Genomic DNA, 25,443 nt, shown 5'->3' with positions numbered 1-25,443 from the left:
CCAGCAGGCCTGGTGCCGCAAGGTGCCTGAGGGGAGCAGCAGCTCTGAGGGGCTGGCGCTGGGCGTGGGTGTTACGCAGAACTAACACATTAAGAGCCTGCCTGCTCTTCAGGTCTTTGCTGATCCTGGAATCCTTTCTCCGCTCTTTATTTCACTAAAAACAGAGACAGGACTTGGGTATTACATAGAGATGGGGCCTGAGCCTTCCTGACCCACCTGTCTGATGGGGGCTGTGCCAACCTGGCTGAACCAGCATGAATTTAGGGGAAAAGTGCAGGATACTTTGGTGTTGCATTTTCAATTTGGGAAAATCATAGACTGTTTTACTTGAGGATGCTATCTGGGGTTCCTTGAAGAACTAAGCTTAGCAACACCCAGACCTCCCAGGAGGCAGGGCAGGTCCCATCCTGCGGAGCCCGGGGGCTGGAACAGTGGGATACCCCACGGCAGCTGTGGTTAGAAGCCAGCAAGTAACTGCCTCCACCTCATCTGACTTAAACTGGAAAAGCTTTATTCTCTAGTGTTTTATGTCAGTTACTTCTCTCAAGCTCACCGTGATAGATTTACTAGTCTAAAGATTAAAGATGTCTCCTTGTTTTTAAGGAAAGATGGACAGACTGCATGTTGTCATTATCCCAAGGTTTGCACAGCTGATGAGAATAAATTGAACAATTACACGAGCTAAGGAAATTTTTGTTCATGAACATTCTCATAAACTATGCTTCCTCTTCCCGCCCAGACGTGCAGTAATAAGAGAGTTAAGAGCTCATGTGCTGGCACCAGAGGGAACTGGGCATAACTTGGGCTGTGCTGGGTCCTCACCATGTGACTCCAGGAGCAGGTCTGCTGGCCCGTGTCCCGGCGGTGCTGATGCTGCTGAGGGCTGTGTGATAACGCACTTGACGGCGTGTGGAGGCTACTCCTGTGGGATGAGGGGAGGGACGTGCAGGCGTGCGGCCAGCGCTGAGCCAGGCAGCACTTCCGCCTGCACCTTCTCCCTGAAAGCCTCGGGCTGCAGAGTTTCCCTGGTAAAAGGGAGACAGCATCCCTTGCTCAGTGATCTTTTCTTTGCATCTCTTTCGCATTCAGGGGTAGTCTTTTTTTATTTTTTAAGCGGTTTGAGCGGCATTGCGGTGAAGCTCACACGGTTTCCATTCCCCGTACAGAGCGCCACGACGCCCTCTACGTGGTGGGGGCCCTAGATGAGGCCATGGAGCTGCGCGGCATGAGGTATCACCCGATAGACATCGAGACCTCCGTCATCAGAGCCCACAAAAGCGTCACGGAATGGTGAGGAGGGGGCAGCAGCCCGAGGGCACGGGGTCCTGGGCGGAGTCAGCTTTCCAGGGTGAATCTGAACCTCCGAAGAGCACTCCTAGTGCAGAGTTGTTGCTTTTCCCGAGAGTGACATACAGACGGCTGGGCAGTGTTTCCAGGGAGCCGTTTATTTGGTTTTTTGTTAAGGAAGGCGTGATGTAGGGGAAATAGACTGTCCGCGGGAGCCTAAACGCAGCCTGCCTGTGGGAAGATCTTAGACTCCAGGAGGGGCCGCGTTTGCCAGCATCACTGGGTTGTCAGTGACAAGTCACCCACCCCAGCCGTCCTTGGGGGTGAGGAGCCTTGCAGGCCACGCTTCTCCCTGGCTGTTTGGTTGGCTGTGATGTGTGAGTGTGCCCAGATCACCGCCTGGCCTGGGGGCTGCAGCGCTGACGACCTCCTCGGGGCCTTTACGTGGCATTTGAGAGTGAAAAGTGGCTTCAGCACCATTGGCTGCAGGTGTGCTCATTCCCTTAGTCCCTGAACTGGCAGAGGCCTGATGGAGCCGGTCTGGAAGCTCAGGGCAGGAGGCCCAGGGGAGGCTTTTTCCAAAACCCCTTGGGAGCAGTTTTCTCAGCAGGTGGGTTGGTCTGAGATTGTCGGCTGCCTCTTGTTAGCTGACGCAGGCTGGTGTTCTTGGCCACGCACTGCACTGCACAGAGGACTTGGCAGACAGAAGAGTCGGGTGGACGGGAGCGCCTTGTCCCCACTTGGTGCCGCGTTTCAGGGCGAGCAGTGACGGAGCCCGTCTGGAGCACAAGTCCTCCGCCTGCCAAAGCTGCCTGTCCACTCGTGTGTCGAGGAGGGCAGGGCAGAAACCCCAGAAAGGTATCAGCCCAGACATTGGCAGGGGCCCACCTCAGTTTCCATCTGAATAGCTATAAATACCAATCACAGCCTTCAATTTTTGTATTTTTAAGAAAATAATTTTGACTGGCTTGTATTGCCTCCCTCGAGTATTTTCTATGTAGTTGAAAAGGTGCCGTTTCCACTTAAAAGTGTGTGGCAGGAGTGCCCCTCGTAGGTTTCTCCTTTCTGTTCTGAGCATTGCTTAGATGCCGTGACGTGGAATAAAGCTGCATTTTATTCCGAAGGGTTTCTCTCTGTTGGAGTCTGTGCAGCACAACTGTTCCGTTATTTCCCTCCCCCTTGCCTGTGGCCCCCCACAGGGTGCCCCCATCCGTCACTTTCATGCAGAGAAAGAAGGATGTGATGCCAGGTCACATCTGTGACTGCCTCACTGAGTACAGTCCAGCCCCCCGGCCCTCTCAGCCACCGCGGCCCCCAGGAGAGCTCCGGCGGAAGGAGAGTAGCCGGCAGCAGCCCGCGGCCTCCTGGCAAACCCCCTCCCCAGTTAACTGTGGAGTCTGAGCTGGTCCTGATGCTGCGCCATCGATTTCAAATGCCAGGATAAGATTGTCCCCAGCGCACATCAGAGTAGCCACATGTGATTCATGGGCTCAAGGCGCGGCCCTTGTGGAGCGGTGCCCGGTGCCTGGGAATTGTGCCCTGGGACTCGGCGCTGGCCCTTCTTCTCGGGAACAGCTCCCCACAAGGTTGTTCCCTTAGGTGTACACGTTCGTCACAAAGCAAACTCCAGAAGGAGGGGTCTGCTGAACACATTCTCCAGTGTTTCCCTTTCATTTTCATGTATTCATTGGCCGTACTGAACAAAATATTCATTTTTTCCTAATAGGCATACTCTGTGCTTTCCGGAAGCAATAGTGAATGTTCCCAGATACTTCCTGCCTCACAACTGAGATAGAACCTTCTCTGTGTCTGGCAAGAGAAAGATCCCCGCAGCCCACTGCAGGGCGCCAGAGCCTGGCCTGGCCTCCACGTGGCTCTGGTGGCCAAGGGCAGTGTGTGTTAAGGTTCTTAAACAACCACGTTTTAAAAGCCCAACTATGTGATGTTAAAGTGGCTTAACGTGTAAAACACTGTTCTTAGGCGTCTACAAATTGGGCAGACAGAATACTCTGGGTGGCACTCCTGTTGAAAGATCCAAAATAAGACACTTCTGGGTACATCTCTGGAGTTCTCCAGGAATTACCCCACATGAGTCAGGTCTCACTGCATTGCCCTCATCCTAAACTCAGTACTTCAAACAGGAATCAGTTAATGTGCCCTGGGTCTGCAGTCGACCGCTGAGGAATCGGACCCCAGTGTGGCTGGAGCCCACGGGTCAGGCGGGCCAGGGGCTGGCAACTCTTCTGCACATGTTTTTCATCCCCCTGGTGGCAGAGGCAAGTCAGGACCAGCCCCAGTGCCCCCGCTGTCCTAGCCTCAGCAACAAGCCCACAGACCATGTTGCAGGCTGACCCAATCACCCGGCGGGACAGACTCCACCCTTAGGGGTGTGTGGATCCAGGGAGGGCAGGGGCGGGGCTGCCACCGCGAGAGCAGGTCGGTAGGAGGTGCGCGTGACGGGAGTGTGAGAGCCGGTCAGGGACCAACAGGCCTGAGGAGGCTTAGCGCCCGGGCAGGTCCACAAAGAACCCAATGGAACATCTGGAAAAGAAAACAGGATCGTTAAGTTCAAGCCCCGCTGTACAGTGATGCTTCTCTCTCTTCCAGTGCTGTGTTCACCTGGACAAACTTGCTGGTGGTTGTGGTTGAGCTCGACGGGTCCGAGCAGGAAGCCCTGGACCTGGTCCCCCTGGTGACCAACGTGGTCCTGGAGGAGCACTACCTGGTGGTGGGGGTGGTGGTGGTGGTGGACATCGGCGTCATCCCCATCAACTCCCGGGGGGAGAAGCAGCGCATGCACCTCCGCGACGGCTTCCTGGCCGACCAGCTGGACCCCATTTACGTGGCCTACAACATGTAGACACTCCCAGAGGCGGGCCATCTGCTCAGTGTCGCGAGTGTGCAGACGCCAGGGCGAGTTCCCGAGCGGAGCTTTTGCCAAGTGGTGGGGAGGAGACTTTCCACTCGTCCTGATCGGAACGGGGATGAGACGAGAAATGTGAAGTTTGCTCAGAAGGACTTTGCGTTACTGCCTTCAGTTTATTGGAAAAGCCCATTTCAAAAACTTTTTCTTTTTTTTTAATTATTGGATAATAAGTGCTTTCTTCGTAAATGTGGTATTTTGTTAAGCCAAACTAGCAATTAAAAAAAATATTCTGCCCTCCAGATGGGTTCTTTTAAACAATTTATGTAGTGTGACAAAGAATTGTTTTCTCTGTTTTAATGTGTCATGAAATCTTAATGCCATGGACCTGCTACTAACTTAAGCCATTGCTGGAGCTCATCCTTTTAGGACAGTTTGTTGAGGTACGAGAAAACCTTCCAAATAGCACCTTCCAATTAGATTTTAGCAGCTTTCTTTGTCAGAAATGTGCTGAAGAAACAGGCTAATAATCGGCCTTTGAATTTTAGCATGGAATGAGAAGAAATTATAAATAAGGTGTATTTCGGCAATTACCTTGCAGATATCTTTGTACTAAACTAAAATGATAAAATAAGTTAACTTCTTATGTAATTATGTACAAAACGTTTAATTTATTTTGATCTCTTTAGAAGTATAACAGAGAAAACATTCAAGAATATTAAAGTCTTGTAATGTTTGCTAATATAAAAAGTGTTGTATTATCTTGCGTGGATAGCATCACAACAAATATATATATATGAAATATAAATTCACTAAGAACAAAGGAGATTTTAAAGTTTAAAACGCAGAACCTGTCACTTGCATGGCGTCCCTTCCACTGCACTGTAGATAGACTCTCGCCCGTTGCTGGTGTGCGCGGCCAGACAGCCAGCAGCACAGTCGGAACCTTTCCTCTGGAACCAGAGACCAGCAAGTGGCGCTGTCGCCTCAAAGGTGGCGGATCGGAGCTGGACGTGCACTTTTCCCTCTGCTGCGGGGTCTCAACGGATTGTCAGTGCCGCGTGCCCACCGCACTGCACGGCCTGGGGAGCAGCTGGCCCGCAGCACGCGCTCTCTCGGCCACAAGAAGTCATTGCACAATGTTCCCATCATTTTTGTTTGTGTCACCTTTTTTTGGTCCTCGGTATGAAAGGAATGTCATTCTGTGGTCATTTGCAGCAGGTTGTGCTGACTCCCTCAGCGGCTTTAAGGGAAGAGACTCACCAGGAGGGGGGTCGTGCCTGGGGAGCCGCCCCCGCTGCCAGGACAACAGAGCCACTGGCTGGGGCAGGAGGCCCCCACCCCCCACCCCCATCACCGCACCTCCTGCGAGGACACACTTCTGATTTCCATCTCTTGCTGCTGCTGCTGCTGCCGCCTCACACGCCTTGGAACTTTCAGAGCTCCTCGCACACTCCCGGACTGAATCAGCCCGTCTGCCTCCAGCCAGGAAGAAGTATCAGCTGTCCGAGCAAGATTCACTTTGTAATTGCCCCAGTGCGCCCCACGGGGGCTGTGTCAGGTCTGCATGACTAAGATTGCTGCTGGCGAGACTGAGACCCTTTCTGTGAGGTTGTCTTATCTGCCTTTGCTCTGTGTGCTGGCAGTGAGCCCTTTGCTACAAGAGAGTTTTGTTTGACTTCTGAGATCCAAGGCTAATTGCTGTTAAAATTTTAAGTGGCATTTAAAAAAAAATTGTCTGCATGTGGGGTGCGTTGTTCCATCTCCACAAGTTATTTGATTTTTAAAATATTGTTTGACTTCATTGCTGTGTATGAATATTTCTCTACATGCTTCAGATACACATTCCCACAGTCTTTCGCTTCCTAAGGCGGAAAAAACCCCACCACACACAGAAAAGACACACATGCCCACCTTGTGTAGGGGGAGGGGTTTAAGGTTTCGGGTCCGACACTGATGAGGAAGCAGGACTGCAGGTGGCTCGCGAGACCCAGCGAGGTGGGGTGAGGTCGGTCCTGCTGTCCTGTGTCAGCGTCGAGGTCCAGAGGGCTCAGGGCTGGGATCCAAGTTCTGTTGTGCAAGAAAAAGGAAAGGAGACACTAAGTACCACCCGTTTAGCAATAAAGGAAGATCGTTCTGTACTAGGAATTGTGCTGTGGATGAGTCATTCATGAGAACGTAACCAGTGTTTGTCTTGTGACCTTGTGCTTTTGAAGTCAGACAAAACCGTGTGATCACCTTGCACACAGGAGGGTACACAGTGATCACTGAGACTCAGACCAACCCGACAGGGCGGCTTCCTCATGGTGCTTGTTTATTATATCTGTTTAATCCTGCTTGACACTTTACCCAAGGGAAACGGTCCCTTTTACCAGTTGGATGCTAGCAGCGTTATTTCATAGTGTGGTGACTGGTTAGAGAAATTCATGTACTCAACCAATCACGGTTTCAAACAAAATTTTTATGTGCAAAGGACGGCAACCTTCTCGTATGTTAAACCACCAGTAAGCTTTGTACATCTGTGATAACGCCTGTTTTATATTCAAATGAACAAATAAAAGCTTTTATTTTTGTTGCTCTGAAAATAGCAGTTTCTTAATTGGTCCCCTGGAAAACTGGGCCAGCTTCCATCCTAGGAAGGAAGTGACTCCTACCAGGAATGTATCTGACTCTGTTTACATAATTTGTTGCATTACTTATCAGTATAGATAATCATACTTTGAACAATGTTTAAATTTTGATGTGGGCATTTATTGCTAAAAATCTTCCTATGGCAACAAATGTTTTGTGAAATGTTTTTTTTAATTCTTTTAAATATATCTAAATATATTTGTTCATATTTTGCTCCAAGTGTACAGATTATTGGTAACTTTTAGGAACAAGGAGTGTGCGTCTGTGAGCACATACTCTCTGCTGCTCCTCGGCAGGAAGCTTTGCCAGGACATAGGTCTCGCTGACGATTCCAACCCAGATTATCTTTGTTTTGATCTTGGCTTCATCTCTTGGAAAGAGCGGGATACTCCAATAAAGATGTTTAAAAAAAAAAAGTAGTAGCGGGTTAACTGACCACCAGCCTAATGGTTACAAAAGCTTAAGTCTAATACACGTGAAAATCAGTAGAACTGATTCTGCACACAGATCGACAGGCTTCACCCGAGTGCCTTTGTGTTAGAATTCCACTTGTACCAGGACCGTCCCGCGCTAATGGGGGGTATAAAAGTGGGTGGCTGGTGCAGACCACCTGCATTGGGTGACTCAGAACGTTGCTGACACAGAACCGCCCTGTGTGGCCGTGCTTTGTGCAGAGTGTGTGTTCCTGTGCGTGCGTAGAGTTTCTTCTGGTGCTCCGTTCTGCGTCCTCCAGCACGATGCTGAGGTCTGGGGACACAGTCAGGAGTTTGATCAGCTGGTCAATCATCATTCTGGGTCTTGCCGTCCTCGTTGTCTCGGTGTCCCACGTCGGGTGATGTGTCCACCTCAAGGAACGTGGTGTCACTGCTTCCGAGGAGAGAGGTTCCGTTTCCTTGACACCCACGTGACTTGTGACTTGTAGTCTCGACTTACGACATCTTCGCAGCAGAACCCACAGCCCCCGTCCCCACCGGTGGGCCAGCCCTTTCTCTTCTGCCGGCCCGCAGGCGGGCACTGTGTCCCGAGAGGGCATCTTTCCCGTCACGGCCGCTCTGGCTCCAGTACAGTGGGCTCCTCAGTTCACCTCTTATTGTCTTTCGGTTTTTAAGGTTAATCCATGAACAAAATAGCTGGGCAAGACCAAGTCAGTACGATACCTTAGCGAGAGACTTGGGTCGGCCGTGCTGCCTCGGGCGGTGGTTGGCGGTGGTGACCCCTCGAGGTGGTCCACGCATCAGCTCCTCTGGCTGGGGTGGATCCCCCGTGTCTCGGTGACCCCTCGGCTCCCCCTTCCATCCTGCACATCACTGTCACCCCCAACTCGGTCGTTCATGGGGGGAGAGTTGGAGGCCCACCCAGGGCTGGCACAGAGGCCTCTAGCAGATGGACGGCATCTGCGGCCGGGCCGGTCGTGCTGGTCGTCGGGGCAGGAGGCCAGCAGGTGGCTCGACTCCGCGGCTCCTCACTCGTCACCTGTGAAGAGAGCGCGGGGCCCCACGTGGGGCTGTCGGGCTCGGGGGACAGACCGACCAGGGGAAAAGCAAAGGAACAGAAATGGAAAGTGAGAAGGAGGAAGGGAAGCCCGGCAGTGCGGGCGCAGAGGATCCAGGCTTGGCCTCAGCTCCCCTCGTGTTGCTTCGTTTCCCTACCTCGTGTTGGTGTTGACACGTGTTGACAGATATCTCTGGGCCTGTCCAGTTTCCCTGGGGGGACCAGGGCATGTGTTCTCTGCGGGCCAGACCAGCCCGAGCAGATGTTCAGGAGATGCGGGGGAGCCGCTGAGGGGCAGAGGTCTGCTAACTTGATGCGTCCCCGCTCTGCTGACCGTCAGGAGGACGAGGACCGCGTTGGGACCCGCACTTCGGCAGAGCCCGGGACGGAGCAGTGAGGTGAGGGCCATGTGCGGCCAGAGCTGCCCCCTCCCTGCATTCCCGTGGGACTTTTTCCGAGGGACTGGATGCACCCACGCATCTTGTCAAGTCACCCTTGGCAGTCCCTGAGCCCTGTCCATGCTCCCTGAACCTGGGGGGCAAGGGGCAGCATTGCTGTGCATCCCATTCCTCAGCCTCCCATGAGAGGGCAGAGGCCACCTGTCCTGACCACTGTCCAATGGGCTTTCCCACAGGTCAGGCAGCATCAAAAGCATCCGAAGCTGAGAGCCAGGGGGTGAATCCTCAAAGACAGACGCTCTCCTCGCGGAGCAAAGCTCCTAGCCACCAAGGGGGCAGCACGGCTTTCAGGTCAGCGTCACCTGGACAATGGCTGCAGGGTGTCACCGGCTGGGGTTCCTGGAGGTAGGAGTGGGCTGTGAGGTGAGTTGGCCGGTCTTGACGGGTCTTAGGGATGCTTTTGGTTAAGGTTAAACCGTTGGTCGTTAGCGGGCAGTTACACCTGGACGGGCAGTGGCACACTGATTATGCTGCATCTTGGCAACAGCTCCAGTGAGGGTTGAACCGGATCCTCACCAGCTTGCTAAGGCTGGGGTGGCGGACATGTTTGTAAAGGGCCAGGTGGCTTCTGTCTGAACCATTCAAGTCCTGATGTTGTGACCCAGGTGCAGCCCTCAGATCTGTGGGAAAGGATCTGGTCCAACAGAACTGTATTTAAGAACACAGAAACGTAAACTTCATATCATTCTCCCATCATGAAATATTATTCTGTGGATTTTTTCCAAGTATAAATGCTACTTTTAGCTTGTGGGCCCTACAAAAATAGATAGTAGCTGGATTTGGCCAGCTTTGGGGTTGTAGTTTGCTGATTCCTGTTGTAAGACACACAAGTAATAAGGCAAACTTTTGAGAATTAACGTCTGATTCTGGTTTTTCTTTCAAAAGCAATAAGTTTCTGAGTCTGATAGTTTGGGCTTTAAATGTTTTAATTTTCCAACTTCTGTCTCTTTCACTTATTCAGTCAATAAACATTTGAGCACCAACCATGGGTTGTTGCTGGGTTGAAGTCGGGGAGGAGCCCACCCTCCTCCGAGTCTGTGTCCAGCAGGGACAGCAAGGCCTGAGCCAGAGACTGAGGGTCAGTCTTGGCTCTGCCAACACAGGAGATCACATAAGCTTTACCGTCTTTACAAGGAAGGGTGAGACTAGACGGTCTTCCTGTTTCCCTTACACACGCTGTTCTTCAGACTAATCCTCTAACCAAAATACGGTGATGAGGCCAGTGCCTTGTCTCACCATCAAGCAGCTGGTGCTCCTCGGAACTAACCTGCTTCAGCCGGGGCTGCACAGGGAGGAAGGGACTCGTGTGTTTCTCACAGTAGAGCCAGGGTGACCTGGCCACACGCCTCAGGGTGTCTGGGGGCGTTGTCCGTGCCGATACGCCCTGTCGGCAAGTAATAGCAGAGCGGCCCCTCCCGCCTCCCTTCGTGGTATAGGAGTTAGGGCGCCTGGTATCCTGCACTGAACAACAGGGAAGTCCCCAAAATGTCAGGATTCTTTTTAAACAGCCAAGTTCAGAATTTTATATCTCAGTGCCTGATTGATAATCTGTCAGCAGAGGCTAACACTTTGCTCTTAGTTTCTAACTCTATCAAATGTTTCAGGATATAAGGAGAAACATTTGAGAAGCTATTTACAGAGACCCCATGGTCCTTTGTAATGTGAACGGTTAAAGCCTCCATTTGGTCTGCTTAAAATTCAAGTCAAATATTCAAGTTTTCACATGTTAAATATTTTGTTTAGTCATGTGAGAGGGTGGTCTGTGGAGGATAATTTGCTGCAGGAAGGTCCTTCTCCCCATGGGCACCTCTGCTTTTCCAGCCTGTCCTTCATCCAGACATCTCTGCTACATAATCCTCGATTCCCTCAGCCGTGGGCTCCCGTGGCTCCTTGAGGTTCAGGGAACAAGGACAATAAGTCAGTTTAATGGCTGTAAGGAGCTCCTACTATGTTTAAAGCACTTAATGAGGATAAGGGAGGAGGTTCCAGGAGGCATGAGATCATCAGGGACAACAGTCTAGTTATGGAAAATGAAGCTAGAAAGCACGAGTGGGCAGGCGCAGTGTGTGTGAAGGTGTCCAGACCTCTCTAGTTAGACACGATGCAGTTAGACAAGAGGAAAAAGAGAAAAATATCACTGTACCTGCCATCACCACCTCACCATTTACAGCCTGGGCTGTTAGGAAAACCCAAATCGTCATTTTGAAAAAAAGGTAACATTTTGAATAGGTAATCCAGTCACATGGTCCAAATATGGAAACTACAGGAAGAGGTTCAGTCTTGTCCTGGCACCGCCCCCTCCACACAGTCCATGACAGGTGGCCATGTATACTCGTTTCTGGTGTATCATTTCTGTGTTTCTTTATGTGAATACAAGTCAGTTATGAATACATATCCTATCATCCCTTGGTTCTAACCCAAAGATAGTCTGCCATACACTCTGCTCTGTAATGTTGGCGCCAAGAGCTGCTGTTTTCTAAAAAGTGTCACAGCGTTACATCTTCCCTAATTCCATTCCTGTCAGTGGACACTTAACCTTTTCCAATCAACTTTTGTTATGACAAAAACAGTTGATTTTACGTGTAGGCAAGCGTATCTGATGGGTAGATTTCTGGACATAGGATTGATGAGTCATCGGGTAAATGCATCTGTAACTTTGACGGATGTTGCCAGAGAGCCCCATAGTGGTTTCACTTTGATTTTTCACTTTCACCAGCAACTCTTCAAGACAGAAATTATCGATTTAATTAGCATTTATCTCATTATAAGTAAGTTTGAATGTTTTAAAAATATCTTAAAGGCTACTTGTATTTCTCTTTCTGTGGACTGTTTGTTCATGTCCCTTGAACTACTAACTTGTCAGGAAATATTGTGAAAGTTTTTAAAAGGAAAAAAAAAAAATTATTGGAAGTCCTGTCTAACTCACCTATCCAGGTTCTCTGCCTTTTACTGTCCTTGAGCTACTTTACAATCTGTAAATTGTGGAAGACTGATAATAATACTGATTATTCTTGTCCATAGAAACGCAGATTGTGTCCCTGTAGACAGACCTGTTTCACATCTATTTGTAAATTCACTTCAGAATTCCTTGTTTTCTGTATCTGTGGCGTTCCTGGAATCCTCCTGTGAACCCGTTGTAAAATCTTTGATACGTGTTTATATCGGGAGTCACGGGAGTCGTGACTGCTCCTCTTTGCCATTGTCCTGGACACACTTTTTCCTCTGATTGCTGTGAGTTCTGTTAGTTGGGGAGATTGGCCCTTTGTGATGAGCTGAGATTTTTTTTTCCCTCTTTGTGTCACTTTTTTTTTAATTCACTTTTTTTGCCACGCTGAACTTTCTTATGTTTATGTGGTTGAATGTATCCACCTTGTGTGGCTTTGTAGTTTGTTGTGCTTGAGCACATGACGCTTTCAGTCCATGTTACTTCTCCTGCTTAGTTGGTTTTTTCCACGAGGCTCACTCGTCTTAGGCTCCAGACTTTCTGGAGCTTAAGATGAGTGAGGGCCTGGAGATAGTCATTCTGATAAGTGTATGTTGCTACCGATCAGGCACTTTCCTTGTACTTCTTAATATTACAAGACCAGAAAAGATTCCGCTTTGCATTCCAATTGTGCATAAACTTATTTACTTTAAAAAAAAATCTCATCTCTTATTGTATGCTCTCAAATAGAATTCCGGAGGAACCAGCCGCTTTCTGGGAGACCAGAGGAATGTGTATAGCATCAAGATACTATGCCATTTCTGCGGATAAAAGGAACCAGTCCTAATTATTACATCAGACCTGAGGGAAAGGACTGATTAGCAGAGAAAAGTTCGGTATGGGACGTGAGCTGGATGCTTAAAAAAAGAAAAAAAAAATGCATGTGGACAGGTAGGCGCTTGGAGCCATCTGTTACTCCCAGAGCTGCAGGAAGGGTTTTAGAGACAGAGGTAAAGGATGCAAAGACAGACTTGGGGGGAAAGGTAGCTTCCACACGGATAAGGGACCTGAAACGGCAGGTCTCACCGACAGCTCCTCTCCCAAGGGGCACGGTGAGACGTAACTTGTACGTGGACCTTCTGCCAGGTAAACTTCCCCTCCCGCCTTTCCACTCTTCCCTCATCCTTTTTTCTGAGCCCTTCTTAATTATGTATTTTCTCTGCTCAGACCCAGGCTCAGGGCAGCCAGGATAAGGACCAAGAGCAGAGCAGATGCAGCTCTCGGCCCAAAGGCCGGGTGAGGAGCACCCCACGCAGGCCCAGGTGAGGAGTCCCCCACCAGTGTGGGGGACATGTCACAGCCACTCTCTAAGAAGGTGCCCGGGTCTGGGGAGGCCCTCTGGGATTCTCGGGCAGTGCCTAAGACCATTCCTTATGCTTCTGAAAAACTTACTGCAAACTCTTGTAAAATCCAGAATAAAATGCTTGGAAGTGATTTATTTACAAGAAGAGCTCCCACTCGCTGGCCTAAAGGTCAACAGCGGAAAGAAACTGAACACAAATCGCAGGATTTAAACTGGAGACACACAAATGGAGAAGGTGTGCTCCATGGCATGTCTTCACTCTCCAGCAGCAGGTACTCGGTGGCTGGAATTACTAAAAGGTTATAAGAATTATAGCTTGATCTTTCTTAATCTTTATGATCCTCTTTAAAATGAATTAGAAAAGAGTAGATTGTCATTCCTTTTTTTTTTTTTAAACAAAGAATGTGTAATAATTTGTTTTGTTTAAACCTAATCTTGCCTACTACCTGAGACCTCACTCACTGAACAGACCTGGTTCAAAGGAAAGCTTGGTCTAAACTGATTATAGAATTGGTCCTCTCAGGTCATGTGCAGTCTCTCGTGGACAAGAACACTGGGTCTTTGAGCTAACTTCCTGTCTCCTGCTCTTCCCCTCAAGAGTTTTTAGAGTAGGGGGAGAAGTGTGTCTTCTGCAGGTGGATAAAGGTGAGGGGTCTTTGGATCCATGCAGTGACCTTTGTCTTCTGATCTCTCAATGACATGCCTTGCTGCCTGGTTTCTGGATGTCCCCTTGGCCTTCAGAGTTGAAATTTTGAGCTTCAGGAACTCAGGGTCTGTTACTGGGGCATTGCTCCCTATCTATCATGACTGACACTACTCGGATGTCTCTGACGTCTGACTGCCTTTTGTTACTCATTCGGTTATTGATGGACATTTGTGTTGCTTACATGTTTTAGCTATTGTTGAATAATGCTGCTATGAACATAGGTGTACAAATATCTCTTCAAGACACTGCTTTCAGTTCTTTTGGGTTTATACCCAGAGAGGAATTGCTGGGTCATATGAAAATTCTGTTTTTAATTTTTAGGGGGAACCACCATACTGTTTTCCACAGTGGCTGCACCATTTTACATTCCCACCAACAGTGCACAAGAGTTCTGATTTCTTCACATCCTTACCAACACTTATTTTCTGTTTTGTTTTGTTTTGATAGTAGCCATTCTAATAGATGTAAGGTTGTATCTCATAGGTTTGATTTGCATTTCCCCAGTAACTAGTGATGTTGAACATCTTTTCATGGGATTATTGACAGTCTGTAGCTCTTCATTGGAGATATGTCTGTTCAAGTCCTTTGCCCACTTTTGAATTGTTGGTTTGTTTTGAGTTTTAGGAGTTCTCTGTGTACTCTGGATATAAATCCCTTATCAGATACATGGTTTGCAGATATATTCTCCCATTCTGTGGGTTGCCTTCTGTAGATAGTGTCTTTCGATGCACAAAATTTTAAAATTTTCATGAAGCCAAGTTTCTCTACTTGTTTTTTTGGTTGCCTGTGCCTTTGGTGTTGTATTTAAGAAGTCATTGTCAAACCTAATATGGGAATTTTTGGCCCTATGTTTTCTTCTAAGAGTTTTATAGAGTTAGGGCTTATGTTGAGGTCTTTGATCCATTTTGAGGTATTTTTTGTATATGGTGTTGGCAAGGCTCCAACTTCATTCTTTTGCATGTGGATATCATTTTCTAGCACCATTTGTTGAAAAACCTGTCCTATCTGCATTGAATGCTCTTGACACCATTGTCAAAAACTATTTGAAACTATATGCTAAGGTTTATTACTGGGCTCTCTATGTGATTCCTATGTCAGTATTATGTCAGTAACATGTCATTTTGATTACTGTAGCTTTGTAGTAGGTTTTAAAATCAGGAAGTGCAAATCCTTCCACTTTAATTTTCTTTTTCAAGGTTGTTTTGGATATTTGAAGTCCTTTAAGATTTCATATGAATTTTAGGATGGGGTTTTCTTTTTGTGCAAAAACATCTTTGGAATTTGGATAGGTATTACTTTGGATCTGTAGATCACTTTGGGTATAATGAAAACTATAAAGCATTGCTGAAAGAAATTAAAGAAGATATAAGTAAAAGAAAATGCATCCTATGTTCATAGATTTGAAGACAATATTGCTACTTTGTTGATGCTCTTGTTGTTAGTAAACTAGGAACAGAGGATAATTTCTTCAACTTGATAAAGAACATCTACAAAAAACCTACAGCTGAAATCATACTTCATGGTGAGAAACTCAAAGCTTCCCCACTAAGATTAGGCACAATGCAGAGACATTCCCCTCTCACCACTCCTTTTCAACATTGTACTGGAAGTACTTGCTAATGCAACAATGCAAGAAAAGGTAATAAAAGATACGTAGATTAGGAAGGAATACATAAAACTGCTTTGTTTGTAGATGACATGATTGTCTATGGAGAAAATCCAAAAGAATCAATGAAACAACTCCTGGGCCTAATAAGTGACTACAGCAAGGTTGCAGGATACAAGGTTGACATACAAAAGCCAATCATTTGGGCTTCCCTGGTGGCACAGTGGTTGAGAGTCCACCTGCCAATGCAGGGGACGCGGGTTCGTGCCCCGGTCCAGGAAGATCCCACGTGCCACGGAGCGGCTGGACCCGTGAGCCATGGACGCTGAGCCTGCGTGTCCGGAGCCTGTGCTCCGCAACGGGAGAGGCCACAACAGTGAGAGGCCCGCATACTGCAAAAAAAAAAAAAGCCAATCATTTTCCTATATACCAGTAATGAGCAAGTGGAATTTGAAATTAAAAGCACAATGCCCTTTACTTTAGCACTCCCAAAATGAAATACTTAGGTATAAATCTAAAATACATATAAAAACTACATGAGAACTACACAACTCCAATGAACAAAATCAAAGAATAAATGGAGAGCTATTCCTTATTCATGGGTAGGAAGACTTAATATTATCAAGATGTCAATTCCTCCTACCTTGACTCAATGCAATCCCAATAAGATCCCAGCAAATTATTTTGTAGATATTGACAAACTGATTCATTCTAAAATTTATATGGAGAGTCATAAGACCCAGAATAGCCAACACAATATTGAAGGAGAAGAGCAAATTTGGAGGACTTATGCACCTTGACTTTAAGACTTACTATAAAGCCTTGGTAATCAAGACAGTGTGGTATTGGAGAAAGGATAGATAATAGATCAGTGGGACAGAGTAGAGAGGCAAGAAATAGGTCCTCATAAATATAGCCAACTGATCTTTTACAAAGGAACAAAAGCAATACAATGGAGCAAAGATAGTATCTTCAACAAATGGTGCTGAAATGACTAGACATCCACATGCAAAAATATGAATCTAGACACAGACCTTAACACCCTTCACTAAAATTAACTCAAAATGATCTTACACCAAAGTGTAAAACACAAAACTGTAAAACTCCTAAAAGGTAACATAGGGGAAGACATAGATGATCTTCAGTATGGTGATACCTTTTTAGATATAATATTAAAGGCATGGTCCATGAAAAAAATTGATAAACTGGACTTCATTAAAATTAAAAACTCCTCTGTGAAAGACGGTGTTAAGAGAATGAAATGACAAGCCACAGACTGGGAGAAAATATTTGCAAAAGACACATCTGATAAAGGACTCTCATCTAAAATATACAAAGAATTATTAAAAATCAACAATAAGAAAATGGACAACCCAAATAAAAAGAGGGCCAATGGCCTGATTAGATATGCCACCAAAGTAGATATACAGATGGCAATTAAGCATATGAAAAGATGTTCCACATCATATTTCATCAGGAAAATGAAAATTAAAACAGCAATGGGATAACACTACACAACTTACTTAGAATGATCAAAAACCAAAGCACTGATAACACCAAATGCCAGCGAGGATGGGAAGCAACAAAAACTCTCTACGTTGCTGGTGGGAATGCAAAATGATGCAACCTTTGGAAGACAATTTGGTAGTTTCTTACGAAGTGAAACGTACTCTTACCATACAATCCAACAATCACATTCCTTGGTGTTTACCCAAAGGAAAACTTATGTCCATACAAACACCTCCACACAGATGTTTATAGCAGCTTGCTTCATAGTTGCCTTCAGTAGGTGAGCGGATAAATAAACTGAAGTATATCCAGACAGTGGAATATTATTCAGTGCTAAAGAAATAAGCTCTCAGATAACGAGAAGACATGGAAGAACCTTAAATGATAAATTCTGAAGTAAAGAAGCCAATCAGAAAAAGCTAAATACTGTATGATTCCACCAATATGACATTCAGGAAAAGACAAATCTATAGAGACAATTTAAAGATTAGTGGTTACCAGAGATGGTGGTGGGGAGAGATGACTAGACAGAGCACAGAGGATTTTTAGGATAATGAAAACATTCTATATGATACTATGATGGATATATGTCATTACACATTTGTGCAAACCCTTAGAATGTACAACACTAAGAGTGAACTCTGATGTCAGCTACGAACTTTAGGTGATTAATGTGTTCACGTAGGCTCATCCTTGGTAAAAAATTTTAAAAACTTCTGGTGAGTGATGTCTATAATGGGTGAGGCTGTGTATGTGTGGTGGAAGGGGACATATGGGAAATCTTGGTCCCTGCTTCTCAATTTTGTTGTAAAACTAAAACTGTTCTAAAAATATTTTTAAATGCAAAAAAAACATTTTTTAAGATAGTTGGTTCAGTGGAATAAAAGTTCTTTGGCTAAAAGAATAAAGAAAAAAAGAGCTATGTGGTGAATATACAGAAACTCTTATGCAGTTATATTCCATAAATAATAGAATTCGGACTACAGTCTATAGTCAGATGTTGTACTATTATCATAATTGCTATTTAATAATTATTTTTGAACCACCAAAAAGAGCTAAACAAAAGATAATTTTAAAAAATTCTACGTTGTAGAAGACTCGCACCTTTGCTCTCTCTCAGTCAGCTCTCCTTGTTAAATTATAAATGTGTTCTTCTTTTTTAAAATTTATTTTTATTGAGATATAATTGGCATATAACATGGTATAAGTTTAAGGTGTGCAACATGTTGATTTAGTACATCTGTATATTGCAATATGAGTACCATTGTAGTGTTAGCTAACACCTCCATCATATCACTTAATTGTGGTGGAAATTAAGACCTAGTCTCTTAGCAAAAGTTTATAATATAGTATTGTTGTCTGTAATCACTATGTTGCATACTAGTTTTCCAAAACTTATTTGCCTATTGGTTGCAAGTTTCTTCCCAATTCCCCCACCCCTCAGTCGAATGGTGACCACCATTCTACTGCCTGTTTTTATGAGTTTGGCTCTTTTAGATTCCACATTTAAATGAGATCATGCAGTATTTGTCTTTCTCTGTCTGACTTATCTCACTTAGCATAGTGACCGCAAGGTCCATCCATGTTGTCACAAATGTCAGCATTTCCTTCTTTCTCATGGCTAAATAATATTGCATTGTATATAAGTACCACAACTTCTTTATCCATCCATCCATCCACTGACAGACACCTAGGTAGTTTCCATATCTCGGCTGTTGTGAATACTGCAGTAAACATGGGAATGCATATATCTCTTTGATATCCTGTTTTCACTTCCTTTGGCTATATACCAGGAGTGGAATTGCTGGATCAGATGGTAGTTCTATTTTTAATTTTGGGGGAACCTCCCTACTGTTTTCCATAGTAGCTAAACCAATTTACATTTCCAACAACAGTACATAAGTGTTCCCTTTCTCCACATCCTGGTCAACACTTATTTTCTGTGTCTTTTTGATGATGGCCATTCTAACGGTGTGAGGTGACATTTCATTGTGGTTTTGATTTGCATTTCCTGGTGACTGATGATGTTGAGCATGTTTTCATGTACCTGTTAGCCAGCCACCTGCATGTCTTTGAAAAAAAATTTTATTTGGTTCCTCTGCTCATTTTTAAATCAGATTGTTTGCTTTTATGTTATTGAGTTGTATGAGTTGTTTATATTTTGGATATTAAATCCTTATCCAATATGTGTTTTGCAAATATTTTTCCCTATTTCATAGTTTGCCTTTTCATTTTTTATTGGCTCTTTTGCTGTGCAGAAGCTTTTTAGTTTGATGTAGTCCCACTGGTTGAATTTTGCTTTTGTTGCTTGTGCATTTGGTGTCTTATCTAGAAAATCATTGCCAAGATTAATGTTAAGGAGTTTCTTTCCTATGTTTTCTTCTAGGAGTTTTATCATCAGGTCTCATGCTTACGTCTTTAATCCACTTCAAGTTAATTTATGTAAGTGGTGTAAGATAGGGGTCCAATTTCATTACTCTTTGGGTGGTTATTCAAGCTTTCCCAGCTCCATTTGTGGAAGAGACTGTCCTTTTCCCATTGAGTGTTCTTGGCTCTCTAGTCAAATATTGGTTGACCGTAAATTGGTTGACCATAAATTACAAATTTACTCTAACTTTGTAATATAGATTGAAATCAGGAAGTGTGATACCTCTGTCTTTGTTATTCTTTCTTACGATTGATTTGGCTATTAAGGGTCTTTGTGGTTCCAGACAAATTTTAGAATTGTTTTTTTCTTTTTCTTTCTTTTTTCTTGTTGAATGAAAGATTCTTTAAATTCTATAATGCTTTACAGTTTTCAAAAGTTTTATACACAGGATTTCATGTATCCCATAATAACCCTTTTTTCCCCCTTCGCTCTCCCTACTGGTAACCACCAGTTTGTTCTCTATATCTGTGAGTCTGCTTCAGTGTTGGCTATTGATTCAATCTCCTTACTTGTTACTAGTCTGTTCAGATTCTCTATTTATTCATGATTCAGTCTTGACAGGCTGTATGTTTCTAGGAATTTATCCACTTCTTCTGAGTTATCTGATTTACTGGTGTATAATTGTTTATGATAGTTTCATGATCCTTTGTATTTCTGTAGTACCAGTAACCTCTTCCCTTTCATTTTTGATTTTATTTATTTATGTATTCATTCTGTTTTTCTTGTTAGTCTCAATAAAGAGTTGTAGATTTTATCTTTTCAAAAAAACAGCTCTTAGTTTCATTGATTTTTTTCTATTGTTTTTCTTGTCTCTATTTCATTTATTACAGCTCTTATCTTTATTTCCTTTCACTAAATTTGGGGTTCATTTTTCCTTCTTTTTCTAGTTCCTTGAGGTGTAAAGTTATGTTGTTTATTTGAGATCTTCCCATTTTCTTAATATATGCATTTATTGGTATAAAATTCCCTCTCAGAACTGCATTTGCAGCATCCCATAGGTTTTGGTATGTTTTGTTTCCATTTTCATTTGTTTTGCTGTATTTTCTCATTTCTCTTTTGATTTCTTCTCTGACCCATTGGTGATTCTGGAGTGTCTAAATTTCCACATATTTGTAGATTTTTCATCATTCCTCTGTTATTGATATCTAGTTTCATATTATTGTGGTTAGAAAAGATACTTGCTATGATTTCAATCTTTTAAATTTGCTGAGACATTTTTTGTCTCATATCATATGACCTATCCTGGAGAATGTTCTGTATGCACTTGAGAAGAATGTGTATTCTCCTTCTGTTGGATGGAATGTCTATAAATGCCCATTAGTTCAGTTCAGTCTAATGTATGGTTCAAACTCAACATTTCCTGGTATTTTCTGTCCAGATAATCTAACAATTGCTGAATGTGGGGTATTGGATCCCCCAACTATTGTATTTTTTTCCATTTTTCCCTTCAGCTCCGTTACTATTGCTTAATATATTTAGGTGCTGTGATGTTGGATGCATATATATTTTATACTTTATAGTTGTTTTTATCTTCCTGATGAATTGACCCCTTTATCATTAAATATTGACTTTCTTATTACTGTTTTTGGCTTAAAGTCTATTTTGTCTGATATAAGTATAGCTATCCCTGCTCTTTTTTTTTGCTTTCCACTTGCATGCAGTATCTTTTTCTATCCCTTCACTTTGAGCTTATGTGTCTTTAAACCTGAAGTGGGTCTTTTATGGGCAGCATATTGTTGGGTCTTGTGTGGCTTCTTTTTTTTTTTTTCAATCCATCTAGCCACTCTAGCTTTTGATTGGTGAATTCAACCCATTTACATTTAGCATCAAGGACTTACTAATGTCATCCTACTAATTATTTTCTGGTTGTTTTGCATTTCCAATGTTTCCTTTCCCTCTGTTTCTGCCCACCTTCATAAATTCGTGGGTTTTTTGTGGTGGTTCTCTCTGTTTCCCCCTTTTTAATCTACTATAGGTTTTTGCTTTGTGATTCCCGTGAGGTTTACATAAGAACTCTCATAGATAAAACAGTCCATTTTAAGTTGATAGCAACTTAACTTTGATCAGCTATAAAATCTTCACTTATTGACTCCCCCTTTTAAAATTTTGTATGTCATTATTTAACTCTTTTATATTGTGTATGCAGTAACAAATTGTAGTATCTATAATTATTTTAATACCTTTCCTTTGATCTTTACACTACAGTTAAACGATTAACATACCATCCTGTTACAGAATTAGAGTTTTCTAAGTCTGACTATATATTTGCCTTAACCAGTATGTTGTATATTTTCTTACGTTTTCATGTCACTGATTAGCATCTTTTCATTTCAGCTGGAGGAACTCCTTTCAGCATTTCTTGAAATGCATATCTAGGATGATGAACTCCCTCTGCTTTTGTTTGTCTACAAAGATCTTTATTTTCCTTCATATCTGAGGGGTAACTTGGCCTGAGAGAGCATTTTTTGGCTGGCAGCGTTGTTTTTTTTCCCCAAAACTCTGAATATGTTGTTCCACTCTCTCCTGACCAATAAGGTTTCTGCTGAGAAATCCGCTGATAGCCTAATGAGGATTCCTTTGTAGATTACAGTCTTTTTTTCCTTTGGCTGCTTTTAGAATTCTTTATCTTTGATTTTTGATAGTTTTGTTATAATGTGTCTTGAAGAAGGTCTTTTTTGCGCTGAGAAAATAGGGTGATCTATTAACTTTGAATTTAGACTTCCAGTTCATTCCCTCCCCAGGTTTGGGAAGTTCTCAACTATTATTTCTTTAAATAAACTTTCTGCCCCCTTCTCCCTCTCCTCCTTCTGAAACTCCAATTATTCTATTTGTTCTTTTGATGGAATCCTATAGGTCATGTAGGTTTTCTTCACTCTTTTTCATTCTTTCTCTTTTTCTTTGTTCTCCTCTAACTGAATTATTTCAAATTCCCGTCACCTAACGCACTTATTCTGTCTCCCCTTTGCTGGACTCCACTGCAGATGCTCTCTGCTGCATTTTTCATTTCATTCATTGAGTTATTCAGCTCCAGAATTTCTCCTCGGTTCTTTTTTATAATTTCTATTTCTTTGGTAAATATCATTTTGAACCAGTATTTTTCTTTTCATGATTTCATTGAATTGTCGTTCTGAGCTTTCTTATAGCTTGTTGAGTTTCTTCAAAACAGCTATTTTGAATTCTTTATCAACTAGATCACAAAATTCCATGACATTAAGCTTGGTTATTGGAGAATTATTATCTTTCAACGATGACATGGTTCCTTGTTTTTTCATGTTCCTTGTAGTTTTGTGTTGTTGCTGTTGCATTTGAAGTAGCAGACACCTCCTCAAATCTTTGCTAGTTGTCTTCAAATGGGGCATTCTGTTTGTTGGTATTGTCATTAATTCTGCCTTTTTCTGGGTACCCTTGTTTCACTCTGCTTGTTCCCTTTTGTGGCAAACTTTTAAAGCTTTTGTATCTTTTTTCGTTCTTACAACTCACCAGACTGGCCACTGGCTTCTTTGTTTTCAAGAAGGTGATGCTACAGCCCAAGTTTCTGGCTTCTCCTTTGCCCACAGACCCTGGCCAGTTCTCTGATCACACGCTCTGTCTACCGGAGCTTGCTTTTGCTGCTGCACTCAGGAGCCATGCACAAGATGCTGGCTGCAGAGTGGGCGAGAGTGTGAGCTTAGCTTTTAGGGCACTGGGGATGCCCATGGACCTGGTAAGGGGATCCCCAGGAGTGGCACTCCCAGAGGCTCATGGATGAACTTCTTGCTGAGTTCAGTTAGCAGGAACTGCATCCCTTTAAAGACCTTCGATATTTTTATCTGCTTCTTTCCTGATCTCCTCCCTCTTGGCAGTCATGGAAGTCCTGCGTCAGTACTCTGGGTGCTGCTGGAGAGAAACAGGTTCTCCAGCTGCTTCCCACACCACTGGCTAGCTAGGTACTCACTCATTGCTCTCCTTGTATCTTGTGAAAGAGGTCACCACTGTCAGATAGATCCTCTGTATGCAGTGATTCCTTGGGGGGTGGGGTGGGGGTGGGGTGCAGTGCTGAGAAAGTTCTTCTAGATCCACTGCATCCAAACTTTCTCCCTCTCCAATGACATGCTGGAATCTCCCCTAGGAAAGGCTGGATTTCTGCAACTTCTCTATCTTCTGTGGGTGTCTGCCCAGGTCAACACTCCAGGTTTTTTCCCAACTGCAGCCAGAAGGGTCAGGCAAGTTTATTGCCCTATGGGCTCCACAGCCCATATCAAGGTCTAACCCTAACCCTATTACCAGATGCAGAGGTGGGCAAGACCCCTTACAGGTCCCCTGGCATATGGTGCTGGTTCCCACAGCAACCACAGAGGTCCTTGTGTTCATGAAAGATGCCCTAATTCTTTGTTGAAAAAGGACAAAAGGAGGAACACCCTGCACCACCGTGATGCTGATATCACTTGTTTATAGCCTCTTCTTGTCCTAAACATAATTTCCCTCCCATTCACGAGCAGTTTTCAAGAGTAGGCTTCTCTCATCTTCACTTTATCATCCGTCGTTTTGCACCATCTCATCTTCCGCAGTCACTGTGAGGTTACCCTCTAGTTATTCTCTCGTGGCATCACCCTCATTCCTGCTTCCTGTCTGATGGCTTCCTTAACCATGTCAAATCTCTCTCATTGCTTGAAAAGAATTACTCTCCTGTAACCTTTAACCCTGCAGACCGCTCTAGCCAAGAATTTTGTTTCTTCTGTAACTTTTTTTCCTGGTTTTATAAGTTATGTTCATAGTAGAAATATGAAGGAAAAAAATGAATCATCCGAAATCCATGTGGGATGCTCTGGAATGCCTTTCTTCTCCAGCTAGCTCCTGCTCACCTTTCAAGTTCGAGCTTCCGTACAGGTTTTTTTAAGCCTTCCCTAATTCTTTCCCCTCCTGTTGTGCTTTCTCCGTATCCTATAGTCCCATATTTTTTCTTCATTGCACCCAACTCTGGATTATAATTAAAGTTGTACTTATTTGATTGATGCCCTCACTAGAATATAAGCTACATAGAGACAGGAAATGTGTCTGTTCTGCTCATTATCATACACTTAGCATCTAACACAAATGCTGTAGGGGCTCAAGTATTTACTAAATGAATGAGTAATATTTACACTGTCTTCTAAATTTCCTTAGCAGTCTCTACCCCCAGTTATACTCTTTCCTGTTCCTGGAGGTAGGGATTATTCATCACTGCATGACTTTATTAAGCCACAGACTGTCTTCATGGGGCTGTAGAACAGGAGGTATGATGTCAGGAGCCGGTTCCTGACTTTGAGCAGCTCTGGGTCTCGGCTTTCTCTCCAGTATGAGGTTAAGGAGTTGGAGTAGATAAAGGTTTTCAAACTGCCCTGTAGAGCCATAGGGATCCTTAGGTAACTTTCCAGGGCTGCCTACTTGCAATGTCAGTTTAGAGGTTGTTGGAAGATTTTTAAGCTCTCAAATCTCAGACTCTGAAAGACTAAGCCTACCCTCAGAGAGGTCAAATTCTGTTGAAAACTGATTAATTTTTTTCTTGTCAGCTCCTAGGTTTCAAGGAGGACCTCTACTAAACATTTGCTAAATGCATGTTGACTACAGGTCGGGTGCTGATGGGGGCCCTTATTTGGTAAGACAAAGCTCTTGCTTTTAGGTTGCTCTGTCCAACATGGGTAGTCATCAGCCACACGTGAATAAACTGTGGCTAGTCCGAATGGAGATGTGCTGAAAGCATGCAACACACACTGGGTTTTGAAGACTTAGTATAAAACAAGAATATAAAATGTCTCATTGTTATATTAATTAAATATTGAAATATTTTGGATATATTAGGTTAAGTAGGATATATTATTAAAATTAACCTGTTCCTTCTTAATACGGTTAAATATTTAATATGGTTATTTAATGGTTTAATATTTAGTATGGTTACTAGGAAATTTTAAATTTCTTAGGTACCTCACGTTACATAATTTCACTTGACAGCATTGTTTTATAGTTTATAATTTAGTGTGGTAGTAGTCGTTACACTTCTGAGCACTTACATATCCTTTAAGACCTAGCCTCTCAGGTGTAATCCCTGGCCAGTACAAGCAGTTATCACTTGGAAGCTTATGAGAAAGGGCAGAGTCACCAGCTCCACCCACCCCAGACCATCTAAGTCAGAGTCTGCATTTTAACTAGAGCCCCAGGCGAT

General features: G+C 44.0%; 1 protein-coding gene and 1 long non-coding RNA gene across 6 annotated transcripts in view; both read left to right on the top strand.

Moving 5' to 3' along the window:
- Window positions 1-6,994, top strand: part of DIP2C (disco interacting protein 2 homolog C) — a 359,569-nt gene extending 352,575 nt beyond the window's left edge. For all 4 annotated transcript variants that reach the window (XM_067699777.1, XM_067699766.1, XM_067699759.1 and 1 more), the window contains 2 exons: window positions 1,167-1,290; window positions 3,895-6,994. In XM_067699777.1, the coding sequence (XP_067555878.1) occupies window positions 1,167-1,290; window positions 3,895-4,147 (377 nt within the window). In that variant the 3' untranslated portion in view covers window positions 4,148-6,994. The remainder of the gene's footprint in view (window positions 1-1,166; window positions 1,291-3,894) is intronic.
- A 4,049-nt stretch (window positions 6,995-11,043) lies between these two features.
- The window catches only part of LOC137203490 (uncharacterized), a 36,267-nt gene continuing 21,867 nt past the window's right edge, over window positions 11,044-25,443 (top strand). The window contains exons 1-3 of one of the 2 annotated variants that reach the window (XR_010933146.1): window positions 11,044-12,975; window positions 13,128-13,288; window positions 24,794-24,879. This is a non-coding gene — a long non-coding RNA (uncharacterized lncRNA). The remainder of the gene's footprint in view (window positions 12,976-13,127; window positions 13,289-24,793; window positions 24,880-25,443) is intronic. The other variant, XR_010933148.1, reaches the window with a different exon arrangement.

Source organism: Pseudorca crassidens, chromosome 1 (genome assembly GCF_039906515.1).
Source record: "Pseudorca crassidens isolate mPseCra1 chromosome 1, mPseCra1.hap1, whole genome shotgun sequence".
NCBI lineage: Eukaryota > Metazoa > Chordata > Mammalia > Artiodactyla > Delphinidae > Pseudorca > Pseudorca crassidens.
The sequence above is the reverse complement of the archived record's forward strand: the minus strand, read 5'-3'. Positions and strand labels throughout refer to the sequence as shown.